Source organism: Panulirus ornatus, chromosome 14, assembly GCF_036320965.1.
Source record: "Panulirus ornatus isolate Po-2019 chromosome 14, ASM3632096v1, whole genome shotgun sequence".
Taxonomy (NCBI): Eukaryota; Metazoa; Arthropoda; class Malacostraca; order Decapoda; family Palinuridae; genus Panulirus; species Panulirus ornatus.
The window spans coordinates 1497556-1510809 of NC_092237.1; the positions used below are offsets into that span (position 1 = coordinate 1497556).

A 13254-nucleotide genomic window follows, 5' to 3' on the forward strand; every position below is an offset into this window, starting at 1 on the left:
GTTACTAACGGCCGTTGGAAGAGGAGGGACTGGGGTGGTGGTGTCTGGTTATGGAGCTGTGGGCGGGGCCAACCACAGCAGCCACCAGTGAGAGAGAGAGAGAGAGAGAGAGAGAGAGAGAGAGAGAGAGAGAGAGAGAGAGAGAGAGAGAGAGAGAGCTGACGATGGTGAGGTGAAGAGGATGATGCCTGATGTATAACGAGCGTGGTTTATGAGGCAGCAGTGCACCGAAACGGAAGGCTGAGGGTGCAGCAGGTGGCTACCTAGCGCCCCATCTGCATAACTGTCTCAGGAAATTTCACCCCTTCAATATGACTTTACTACGAGCCTTGGTTATTATGGCCTGCTCTTGGATCTGACTTCAAAATAAGGTCAAAGGTCAACGCCACACATCTAGCCCGGATGCTATTCCTCAAGCGGCCATCACTCAACATTAGTTAACGTCTGTGTATAAGGAATGTTACCGATCAATGTGTCAAAGTGGAACCAATCGATCAAAGTAGAAACAGGCGGTTAGAAAGCATCACAGGAAGAGGTCCACTTGTAATAACGAACCAGGAGAGACCCCTGACACGCCATCTGTAAACAAATGACCAGGTTAGGGAACAAATTACCAGATTAACGACACAGATTCTGAAACAGATTTAGCGGTGAATAATGTTTTTCTGTGGTGGATGTGTGGAGTGGGAGCGCTGTGGAGTGAGGTAAGGTGTGTGAGGCGGTGGTGGAAGGCTCAGTACTGCAGCAGCCGTACCAGCGTCCGCTTCTACACACTAGTCAGTTGACCTTATTTGTTATTGTACCTCTAACACCGACCATATATGATTACGTAGCAATGTCTGCTAGACGAGTTGCGCTCACCTTGAGTAAAGGGAAGTAACTGCTGTCTGCTGGAAGGATCATCTCCACACACATCGTGCAAGATGCCTCAGGTCCACATCAATAACTGATCGCTCCAACAACGGTAAGATTAGATTCATCCGTGGAAGGAACTTCCTCCATGGTACGAGTGCTGGAGCTGCCACCACACGGACTCACTGGAAGAGGAGTCTGGATGTGGCGCGTGTGGGTGTGTATAATGGCCTCGTCGGTGTCTGCGACAGGCAGGGAGGAATATAACGTCCCTAACTCACATCGTCAGAAGGAGCACGACCTCTTCCTCGCTTTCAACTTTGAAATACTGCTCGAACAACACCTCAAGAACTGGCGTTTTCTGACGGAGAAGCCGTCAACACTTAATGTCGGAGGTGTATTCAAGAAGAGCTTGGTGGATCTTCAGAGCGAAACTCAATCACTCGAGCGATCCCGGGAAGTCATCTGGGTCCTGGGAGATAGTGGCGGTGCATGGGGCCAGGGAGAGGACCTGGGAGATGACCGCACCCCACGTGGGAGGAGATCAGGCAACATCCCGGTGATGTACATGCCTGGGAAGAGAACGAGGAGGAAGTGTGTAGAGGTGAACGGGATCATCTCTGGCTACAACACCTTCAGCTATCTCAGCTTCATCACCGGTGTTATCTCCCTAGTCCTCAACGTCAACAATAACATCAACAACAACAACAACAACAACAATTTGAATGCTAACAGTGCCGTCTCCAACAACAATGTGGATGCTAATGTCAACTCCAACACAGCCAATCAGGTGGGTGCAACAACATGTAATTGTGTAACAATGTCTTCCAGTTATGTGGATCATTAAAAAAAAAAATCGACCTTTCTCACGAACAATACTAAAATGATGTTCATATTCTAATATCCCAGATCACAGTGTTTCCCCCTGGAAGAAAGAGAAGGTCTCTCGTGGATGTAATGCTACAGCTGCTTGCAAACAGGTCGACAGGTCGGGTCCAGGCACCGTCGCCTCTAGGTCTGGACCAGGTGAGACGAGGAGCTCATGGAAGACACTGTAGGTCGTTCAGAGAGGATGCGGTTGTCGTCGTGAGTGACAGTTTACGTCTCCTGGCGGCCGCATTCACGGTGAGAGCCGGCCGACCGCTGTTCTCTAAATGATTGTGGTTAATTTTTTGTGATGGCCTTAGACATGTCTGATGTACATATGCGTGAAGCATGTGACGGTGTGACACAAGCGTTTACTAAGTAAACTTTCTTCCTCAAGTCCCTCTGCTTGACTTTTGTTTTCTACTGCAACATTTTCTTTCTAGATGTTCCACTGTGATGGAAAAATATCTCCCTCCCTGGGATCTGTTTTATCGCCTATCCATTTTCTTCTCTCCATAAATGGTCTTCTTTCTTCGACCTCTGACCCTGTTCACTGTACCGTCGACGGGTGTACTCTACATACTTCAACTCACGTATCCCAGTCCTCCTCCCTCCCATGTTCTATCTCTTATTCACATGGAATGTATTTTCTCTCTTTTGCCCACGTTCTGTTCACTATGAAAAAAAAAATTCTCACGTCTCACTGTGATAAACCTATGTAGATAATCGTCAATAACAGTCAATAACATCAACTTATCTTACTCCTGATGCTTCTGACCAGGTACACTCACGTTTGATTTAGTCATCGGATGAATATTTACATTCACTTTGTCATTTACCACCAACCTACTGTACAGGAATACATACATTCCTCTCCTCGTGTGGCGAGACAGGAGGGCGTGGCAGCGAGCCTAAAGGGAGCGGGTGCGAGTCCAGGCTTAAGGGCTTCCCTCTGCCCCGCCATGCAGGCCCACGCCGCTCGAGGGGGACCCGGGGCACACATCGCACCCGCTCTCAGGTGAGGTCCTCAGGGTCAACATTAGTGTCACAACCCGGCTTGTTTTGAGCTAACACCCCCCCCCCCCCCCCACACACACACACACACACACAATACCGGGTATTAAACCCGTTATCCTCAGACAAATCGTAACCCTATTTCATGTTTCCCAATGGCAGCGTCTCGACGCTAGGGCCTCAAGGGGAAAAGAAACAGAGGCCTGACCTGCAGACGACGAAGCCGTGAACGAAGCGGAGGCGCTGGGCGTGGCTTCGACGTGCCATGATCGTCCACACCACAGAGTACATGAAACTATTAGCCAGTTGGTCACGTGAAGAAGGGGTCAGCACCTGCAACCAGAGGTGGGTGCGGGTGTGCAGAACCGTAGGAGCTACACTAATAACACCCATGAAAGCAGAGCATCGACTGTTGTAATAAATGGTTCACAACTGCATGATATAGTTTCCTTCATCCTCCTCCCGACACACGGGAACCAGCAACGCGAGATGAAGAAACACAAGAATAATGTACTACCACATGACCAATGGTGATGCAACACTGCCACAGTTTATTTGTGCTGGCGTCCTGACGGCTGACTGGGCGTCATAAGCACCTCAGTACTCACTACAACACAACACACCGCATCAGTTAACTCAAGATCTGATGTGAAACATCATCATCAGCAGCAGCAGCAAATGCATCTTCGTCATTCTGAGCCACGAAACATGTTTTCTGCTAATATGACTTTCATATCTGTAAAAGGGTTAATTCCTTCCTCAAGAGAAGGGTGCCAAGTGAGGATATTCTCTCAAAGGCGCAGTCCTCTGTTCTTAACGCTACCTCGCTAATGCGGGAAATGGCGAATATATTATATATATATATATATATATATATATATATATATATATATATATATATATATATATATATATATATATATACCCCAGTCTAAGACAAGTACCCAATATACTGACTAATTCTTAAGGAGAACTGCTGAGAACGCTTGAGTAGGTCACGAGATCTCGCGTGCTACCTGACGACATACTAGTTATGTTTGTACTGTGCAAGAGACTTGTGTCAGCTTACCAGGAAGACGGAGCACAGTTATGTCCATGATGAGGTAATCAGTTTGGTGAAGGATGGTGGCCGTTAGACCAGCGGGTTCAGGCGGGACGTGAACACACCCACCCTCCAGCTCTGATACTCATGGTCGCAGACACTAATTATCTGTAGAGTTGATGCTCTGTGGAAGGTATTAAGAATATATAGTGTGGGAGGCAAGTTGTTAGAAGCAGTGAAAAGTTTTTATCGAGGATGTAAGGCATGTGTACGTGTAGGAAGAGAGGAAAGTGATTGGTTCTCAGTGAATGTAGGCTTGCGGCAGGGGTGTGTGATGTCTCCATGGTTGTTTAATTTGTTTATGAATGGGGTTGTTAGGGAGGTGAATGCAAGAGTTTTGGAAAGAGGGGCAAATATGAAGTCTGTTGGGGATGAGAGAGCTTGGGAAGTGAGTCAGTTGTTGTTCGCTGATGATACAGCGCTGGTGGCTGATTCATGTGAGAAACTGCAGAAGCTGGTGACTGAGTTTGGTAAAGTGTGTGAAAGAAGAAAGTTAAGAGTAAATGTGAATAAGAGCAAGGTTATTAGGTACAGTAGGGTTGAGGGTCAAGTCAATTGGGAGGTGAGTTTGAATGGAGAAAAACTGGAGGAAGTGAAGTGTTTTAGATATCTGGGAGTGGATCTGGCAGCGGATGGAACCATGGAAGCGGAAGTGGATAGGGTGGGGGAGGGGGCGAAAATCCTGGGAGCCTTGAAGAATGTGTGGAAGTCGAGAACATTATCTCGGAAAGCAAAAATGGGTATGTTTGAAGGAATAGTGGTTCCAACAATGTTGTATGGTTGCGAGACGTGGGCTATGGATAGAGTTGTGCGCAGGAGGATGGATGTGCTGGAAATGAGATGTTTGAGGACAATATGTGGTGTGAGGTGGTTTGATCGAGTAAGTAACGTAAGGGTAAGAGAGATGTGTGGAAATAAAAAGAGCGTGGTTGAGAGAGCAGAAGAGGGTGTTTTGAAATGGTTCGGGCACATGGAGAGAATGAGTGAGGAAAGATTGACCAAGAGAATATATGTATCGGAGGTGGAGGGAACGAGGAGAAGAGGGAGACCAAATTGGAGGTGGAAAGATGGAGTGAAAAAGATTTTGTGTGATCGGGGCCTGAACATGCAGGAGGGTGAAAGGAGGGCAAGGAATAGAGTGAATTGGAGCGATGTGGTATACCGGGGTTGACGTGCTGTCAGTGGATTGAATCAAGGCATGTGAAGCGTCTGGGGTAAACCATAGAAAGCTGTGTAGGTATGTATATTTGCGTGTGTGGACGTATGTATATACATGTGTATGGGGGTGGGTTGGGCCATTTCTTTCGTCTGTTTCCTTGCGCTACCTCGCAAACGCGGGAGACAGCGGCAAAAAAAAAAAAAAAAAAAAAAAAAAAAACTCCCAGGCATCAGTCACCATCCTCTGAAATATATCATGAAGAACAGATATGAGAGTTAACGAAACAAAATTACCAAAAATCAATAGATAGAATCACAAGCGAAAAAAATTATGGGCAAGAGGAAATAATATGAGAACAAGTCACTACTACCCCAGTAACTGTGGTGTCGACACAGTCAAGGAAATGCTATTGTGAAGCGTGACGCCAAGGTGATGAGAGAATATGCTGCTAGCAGACACCGTTCACCAGGCATGCTCCGCTTCCTACCCATCATTATCAGCGAAGACTGACTTTTACCATTCATCCTCGAACGCCATGATGCTTGGTTGGTCGCAGGACTGAGGCCAGAAGCTAACTGCCATACCAATGGGTTCCACATTAGCCTGAATGGTATAGTTCTTCAATGAAATATTATTTTTCAAACTAACTAAAAAATGTATGCCTGTTGAATCCTCAACTACGGTCCTTTAAAATATCAAAACGTAAATTTGCAGTATAAGTTTGTACATCAGAGAACCAATGAGAGTAAAAATAAGACCCGACTCAATTAATAGGGGAAAAAAGTCATCATACGTTGCATTTCTCTTTCAAGGATTATCCTAAAGCAAAATTCTGTGTGATGTTACTGACTTGGGGAGACTTTAAAGTCCTCTAATTCTTTGGGGGTGGGGGGTCCCTTTATCATGGGGCCTGACACTAAGAGTTACGTGACGTGATGGGTAGTCCACCAACCACATCAAGCGGAGAGAAGATTGCGTATGGACGCGTTGGTAGAAATCTTCAAGATAATTACAGTATTTCAGAATCATTCAAGTATTTTAAGCGCGTAACAAACTAAAACAAAATCTGATACATTCTTCCCTGCAGACAGGATCTGTACAACAATGAACACGTGAGCCATACAGGGAGGTAAGGAAATATAATCAACTTCATAACTACACGAGATCCGTTAGTCAGGCCACGCTGGCTGGCCACCTATACGGTACGGGAGTCGTGTCACCCTCTGGGTGTTGGCCTTAAACCATCGGGAGAGAGAGAGAGAGAGAGAGAGAGAGAGAGAGAGAGAGAGAGAGAGAGAGAGAGAGAGAGAGAGAGAGAGAGAGAGTTCATCCATGTCCACACGCAGCAATGTGACCTGCCGGGCCAGCGACCGTAACCTAGAAGCTCGCATATATACGGACGGGTTATAACGGTATGAACACTGCTGACGATGACTTAACGTACGCTGCGGAGGATACACATGGAATGGGAAACACAAGTGTACGAGCATGGAGTTACACCTGAGAAAACTCTCATTCACCCTCAACCTTCCCATTTGTCTCTTCCTGTCCAGACTTAATACTGTACCTACCTTACCTATACCAACGTTGATAAACTCTGAAGTGACTTAAAATTCATTTTAACTCTAAAATCCAAGATGCCAAATAACGACATAAACATATACTTGATTCGGAAAGAAATAAAAAATAATGAATATGAATTTCGGGTGGTGGTGGCGCCATCAGGTGGCCACCTATAGAACTATTTCTCCTTCCCTCCCGAGCTTGTTACAAGCTTCGGAACACCTCTTCAGACGGTCGCAACCACTGCTGCTGCTGCTGCTGCAGAATTCTCAAGTCCCTCCGCGCGGGCGTGGCAGGCGAAGGTTTCATAAGTGCTGCTGGGGCGTAATGAAGACGCTATGGGTGATTGTCTTCTCTGTGTGCGTAGTGGTGGCGCCTGGCAGCGGCTGGACGAAAGACAGTTTGAAACCAGACGAGGTTTTGAAGACTGAATTAGATCGCCTGTTGGCCGAGTTCACCCACGTTTGGAACAGTGGAAACAATAACTCAGAAACACACAATGACACTTGGTTCTTCGAGAAACAAGACGAGATGGGAGAATTTACACAAGTCTGGAAAGATGGCAAGAGTCGCCACACAGAAACAGAAAACAGTGTCATGTCACCTGAAGTCGCGGACTTGTCTAAAGAGGAAGAAAGTTCATCTTTTCAGGTTCTGTCACTTGGCTACTTAGCTGGTAGTGTAGAGAGGAATAGTTCCAATGGCGAGGTCCACATGAGTTCCACAACCCAACATTCGGCGCCTAGGAACACGGATGAAGCAACTAAACGGAACGTTACAGAAACCAGGGCCCCCACTGCAGAAGCCATGCGGGCCCCAGGGGTAAGGAGGGTATCTAGAGTAGCACCTACCAATCTCTACATCAGGAAGCAGAAGGCCAAGCCTTGTATGGGGTCGGGCGCGGCCTTAGGAGGCAGCGCCGTGGACTACATGAGTTTCCTGGTCACCCTCTCCACTCTCGTCCTCAACATCAACAACGACATCAACCACAATAACAATAACAATAACAATAACAACAACAACAATTTAGACAACAGCAACGTCAACGCGAATGTCAACACTAACAACGCCAACCAGGTCAGTCCTCAAAGTTGACAACGTTCGCAGCTTTGGACATTAACGACTGTAAGCATTATGTTCTTAACTATAAACACATTGAAATCGAAGGTTATGAGAACCAAATTAAATTTCAACACATAAAATCTGTATTATAAAGGAATTGATGTAAACAATACTGTATCACACAGTAAGTACCGTAAACAATGTTGTATCATACAGAAACCCGTAAACAATAATGTATCTTACAGGGACTGCTGTAAACACATACTTCGTGGGGATATTTATAAAAGCTAAACATCATTTTGACGGATGTACATTTAATGACAGACTTCAGAACCAATATCACAGGTATGATAACTAAATTCACTGCCAATTAAGATATATTTTTGTGTAAGACTCTAAGGCAACACTGCCGGGGGTCCGAGGTTTGGGATAATATCGTGTTCCATCAATCCTGGCCGGATACAGTAACGTGTGACGACACAACCTGACCACTGTACTCCTCACTAGTAGCTTGCCTCCACCAGATTAACGTCATGCCTCCTGGCCGCCGACGGAGGCGGAGCAGCGCGAAGGGCGGCCACGCTGAGTCGACCTCCTTTCGTTGGTGTCCTCCTCCCCCGAGGTAAGTACGTCGTCCAGTTATTTTTGTTTCTAGACATGATGACATTGTTCTGATGAGCTGACAACTAACAAACACAGGCCGGCCATTAGCAGAAAAAAAGCTTACCACTGAAAGACAGGTGGCTACTGATAGCTAGAGCCTAGCCACTTCTAGACGGAGCCTGGCCACCGACAAACAGGCAGACACAAGCTGGCCAATGGCAGACACAGCTTGGCCATGGGTAGACAGGGGCTACAGGACTGGCCAGGAACCACCAGGTAATACTGTGTTGGTGTTGCACAACCGACGCTGAATTTTGTTTTGTGATGCATTTCTTTCATCCCTGGACAGTTTGGACATGGTCAGGGCGATGAAGGTGGTGGCGGCGGTGCTGACGATGGTTCCTGACACACCTGCCCGTCTCCAGCACCATCAGTGACCCCTTCCCCAGCGAACGGCGGTACTTGGAACTACTGCAGGAGACAAATATCTTCGTTGATGATAACGCTTCAGTTTCTAGCGCTGCTGCTGTCGCTGCTGTACTAGCTTCTACTACCCCTGGTCCCTTGGAGACGGCGGTACAGACCCCCGAGGACGACTGGAGCGAGGCTCACGGCCCCTGCAGGACGCCCAACATCGGGTCATTCCGTATTACATTTACCCAAGGTTGACACTTCCATGCAACACGCAGTACATAAAAGTTCTTGTATAGTGCTATACTGTGTCGAGTCTGTGGACGTGGGAGTCAGCAGTCAAGCTACAGTGCCAATTCTACGGGTACTTGTCGCCTTGTTTCACTGGCTAATATTTTTAAGTGTCCAATTACTCGATTACCCAACTAATTAGCCGAAAAATACCAACTACAATACACATGAAAATTCATCATGACAAATATTACTTATCAGATTGTGAAACAATATCTTCATGAATTCTACGAAAACAACGTTGAGTTTTTTTAACCTTAAATATTAACTTTGAGCTTTATGATCGAAGCGCTCCTCTCAAAAGTGTCTTAACACCCACATGATTTGATTTAATGAGAACTAAGGTACAGCGTAAGGACAGGCCTTAAATTTGCCCACAATGGAAGACAGAAGAATGAAGGTCGACCTGATAAAAACAGTTTTTTATCAGCTTGATGATGTATACACACTAATTTCTCCTTACATCGTCATATGTTTCCTTAAATTGGCTGACACCGTTTGAGCTACCGATGCTGTCCAAAAATTTATTCCTGTCATCCACTACAATTCTTCGTATGATGCAGATACAAGACAACCAATGGACCTCATATGAAATGTAAAAAAGAAATAGTTAAGAAGAAAACAAAGAAATAATTCTAAGTACAAGAACGGTGTATGAATGGAAGAAATTGTATAAGGACATAAAACATGGAGATGGTATACATGAAGATGTATCGCAGTAGAAATGGGGCCCCACAAGTGTAGTTCACACCCCCCCCCCCCCCACATACACACACCTTATACAGTACAGATATATATCAAAACTTTTAAGTTCTGAGGATGACGACTCAGTAAAGCGTAGGGTGGAGGCCTCTAGCGGGCCACTGGAACATTACCTGGGCTGGCCCACCAGTCATGCTTCTCGCCCGCTGCCAGCTGCAGTTCAACTACTAACTTTTCAGTGTTTACGTAGGTGGCAATGGAGTGTGTGGTTATTCTAGCTATCACATTAACTTACATGAGGAACTCGGAATGTTCGTCTATTGTTGGTCTCTCGCAAGCCTTGGTGACAAAGATGAACAAGGAGACGGAGGAGGAAATGGCCCTCGAGCTGCAAGAAGACTTGGATGACCTACTTTGGGTCTTGATGGAAGAGCTGAGCCTTCTGCAAGAACCTGACGGAGAAGGTGACCTCACTAGCCATCAGTATTCACTATATGCTTCACCATATCTCTCGGGATTCTCAAGTTTATTACCAAAAGGAGGAAATCGAGGTCATGAGGCAAAAAAACCTGAAGCGAAAGAATTATATGTCGCTAAAACAAACCAAGTGGAAACTACCAACAAAGGGACACCAAACAATTGGCCAGAAGTTTATTATGGTAGCCTCATTGTTATGCAAAACCAGAATCCTCCAGTGTTTGGAGGGAGAGCCAGATATTCAGCACGTGCACAAGCATATGCATATAACTCTGACAGAATTCCAACACAGCCAACAACAACAGTTGCAGAGGCAGTAGGAACACCACCATCATTGCTGTTAGCAGCAAACGTATCACATGGAACAACGGAGAACTCGCCAGCCATAACGATAACTACTGCAGCAGAAGCTGAGGCAGGTGGCGGGCGCGAGGCCCGGCAGGCGCCGCCCAATATCATATACCGCCGCGGGAAGCAGCCGCGGCCGTGCAGTGGGGACGGAACCAGCGCTGTCTTCACCGGCGGCAACGCCATGACGTACATCAGCTTCCTCGCTAATGTCTTGTCTCTCATCCTCAACATAAACAACAACGCCAACAACAACAACAACAATAACAACATCAATAGCAACAACAATATCGACAGCAACAATGCCAACCTAAACATCAACAGCAACAACGCCAACCAGGTATTGTACTTTATATATGTAAAGATCAGGTTCAGAGGTAAACACCGGCTCTCATAGTTAAACAACGGGTCCTTCATATGAATAACAGCTTCTCCCTCACAGTATTTACATAAGTTAAGCATCATCCTCTCCTTATAGACATTATACCCGACTGAAGATCAACATCAGGCCCTCAGTATAAACATCAGACGCTCACGTAAGAATAAGACAACCAGGACACATCAACTTTTCCTGATAAACATCACCCTAACAGTTAAACATCAAATTACTGACACAGAAGAGAGGTCCTGCGGGTATTTTCAAAGTTATTCAATATAAAATTCCATTCATATGACACCAGGTGTCCTATATAAAGATTCCACCCCAGGTAAACATCACGTCCCTCCCTCTAGGTCAACATTATGCCTCCTGGCGGCAAACGTCGCCGTCGGGACATCCCCAGCTGGGCGCAGATGGATACCAGCAGCCACGCCTTCTGCAGCCCTTCCTACGGGTAAGTGATTGTACATATTGTCCTCACTGTTAGTCGTTCTCTGTGGAGTCTGCCCGGAACCTTCGTTTAGTGATTTCAAGACAAGTGCCAATAAGAGAGAGAGAGAGAGAGAGAGAGAGAGAGAGAGAGAGAGAGAGAGAGAGAGAGAGAGAGAGAGAGAGAGAGAGAGAGAGAGAGAAGCCCTTTACAGACATGTAAGGACGAGATCCGTCATGTGTTGTCCAAAGATGACTAACAGTGTCTGTTCTTCCTCCTGGCAGGATGGTGGAAGGTGTAGTGGAGGCAGCGGTGGAGGCGAGCTGGAGGGCCTTGGCTGGGAGAGCAGGGTCCAGTGGAACCGTTATCGCCTCCTCGTAAGGCATCAAAATTTGACCCAGCAGAGGTGAGCTCTCCCTCACAACACTGCCCACCTACTACTCTCTGAAAATCTTTCGCCCGAGTCTCATCCTTGGTCAGCCATATTGGCAAACATAATGTTAGTATATAAAAACGGAAATATGTAGTTGTAATTTCTTTGCCCTAAATTACTGATAACATCAAGTAGAGGTCTTCTCATATCTTTAATACCTTAACAGCATCTGGCAGGTGCCCCAGCAGAGCAACAAATAAGCAGTGTTAGTGATATGTTTACAACGATCGACAACATAATGCATTGCACTCTACTTACTAAACTGAAAATACATATTAATTTTTCCATTTTGGAGGCTCCAGTTATGGACGAAAGTCCACATCAAGGCCAGGCCTTAAATGAAATATAAGTAAGGTTAATGAGGACAAAGAAGAAATGAGGAAATGTATTCTAAGAACTTTGGAGGAAGTAAAAAAAATAATGATAACTAGCTGCCAGACGCTACGATGTTAGAGGCTGTGATATTGGTACTGTCGGCAGCGACCACCTTGTCTTCCCCGCCACGTGAACGTAAACAGGCAAAACGGAGCAGAGTTAACTTCCTTGTTCACAGATGCAACACATGTGAGGGGAGGACGCACAGTCAAGACGGAGGGCAAGGCTGCGTGCTTAGCCCGCTACCATGACACAGGCACGTTCACCATCCGGGGATGACTGCTTATCTTCTCAGGCACGCCCATCAACCCGCCTGATCTACCTAACACCCCGCTGAGACCGCCACGCCCACCTACTCTCCCTAACACTCCGCTGAGGCCACCACGCCCACTCAACATTCCAACCCCCTGCTGAAGTAGCCGCGTAAATTGTTAACAGTTCAATATGTAAAGTGTAATGTCACTAATTTTGTAACGTGTAATGCCAGTCATTATGTAACGTGTAATGTCACTCTATCAATGAGGCCCGTTACCTAGACTTGTGTACTCTGTATTTTCTAATGTGCCACCACCCACAAGATCAGCAGAAATGAACACTCAACTAACAGTACTTGCGAAAAAATCAGTCAAATCACTCGCGTCATCCAGTGCCTTGCAAACAACAATACAGGCATATACTACTAAGAAAGACATCACTTGACTTAAGTTATGTACACTGTTCATACGTTTGTTATGTAATACTGATGACCAAGAATCAACATTATAATTCCATGTTGTATAACTCCATCCTTCCATTTGCTCCCTCTACTTCTGATAGTCAGTCTTTCTTCGCTCATCCCTCCATGGGACCAAGCTTTTCCAGCACACCAGCTCAACTTCCTCAGTCATAGCGCGATAACTACCACACCTCTCCCATACATTGTCGTCGCTCACACCATCAACCTGCATCGCCACATGTAGTTTTCATTACCAGCATATATATATATATATATATATATATATATATATATATATATATATATATATATATATATATATATATATATATATATACACTTCAAAAATATTCCGCTAGCATTGAGCTTACAGCTGTGTATCGCATAAATGTTGCTCATTATCCAGTGTTGTAATCACTTAGGTAGTGGTCGGTCCAGCGAGAGTGTGGTTAATACTAACTTCGCGTGAAC

General features: G+C 45.8%; 3 protein-coding genes across 5 annotated transcripts; all 3 read left to right on the forward strand.

Annotated features, from left to right (window-relative positions):
- Positions 1–234: 234 nt before the first annotated feature.
- On the forward strand, positions 235–3185 carry LOC139753137 (uncharacterized). 3 transcript variants are annotated; one of them, XM_071669279.1, is made up of 4 exons: positions 235–1642; positions 1762–1977; positions 2577–2737; positions 2896–3185. In XM_071669279.1, the coding sequence occupies exons 1-4, from the start codon at positions 1001–1003 to the stop codon at positions 2960–2962; spliced, it is 1086 nt and encodes a 361-aa protein (XP_071525380.1). In that variant the 5' UTR covers positions 235–1000; the 3' UTR covers positions 2963–3185. The 3 variants fall into 3 exon arrangements, with proteins under 3 accessions (XP_071525380.1, XP_071525381.1, XP_071525382.1); XM_071669280.1 differs by having other exon boundaries at positions 2613–2737; XM_071669281.1 differs by lacking the exon at positions 2577–2737 and having other exon boundaries at positions 238–1642.
- A 3540-nt stretch (positions 3186–6725) lies between these two features.
- Positions 6726–9155, forward strand: LOC139753050 (uncharacterized). The gene is made up of 3 exons (XM_071669147.1): positions 6726–7634; positions 8144–8241; positions 8572–9155. Exons 1-3 carry the CDS (start codon positions 6885–6887, stop codon positions 8657–8659), a joined length of 936 nt encoding a protein of 311 aa, XP_071525248.1. The 5' UTR covers positions 6726–6884; the 3' UTR covers positions 8660–9155.
- Positions 9156–9849: 694 nt separating this feature from the next.
- On the forward strand, positions 9850–12762 carry LOC139753052 (uncharacterized). Its single transcript, XM_071669148.1, has 3 exons — positions 9850–10791; positions 11184–11284; positions 11545–12762. Exons 1-3 carry the CDS (start codon positions 9883–9885, stop codon positions 11639–11641), a joined length of 1107 nt encoding a protein of 368 aa, XP_071525249.1. The 5' UTR covers positions 9850–9882; the 3' UTR covers positions 11642–12762.
- The last annotated feature ends 492 nt before the right edge of the window (positions 12763–13254 follow it).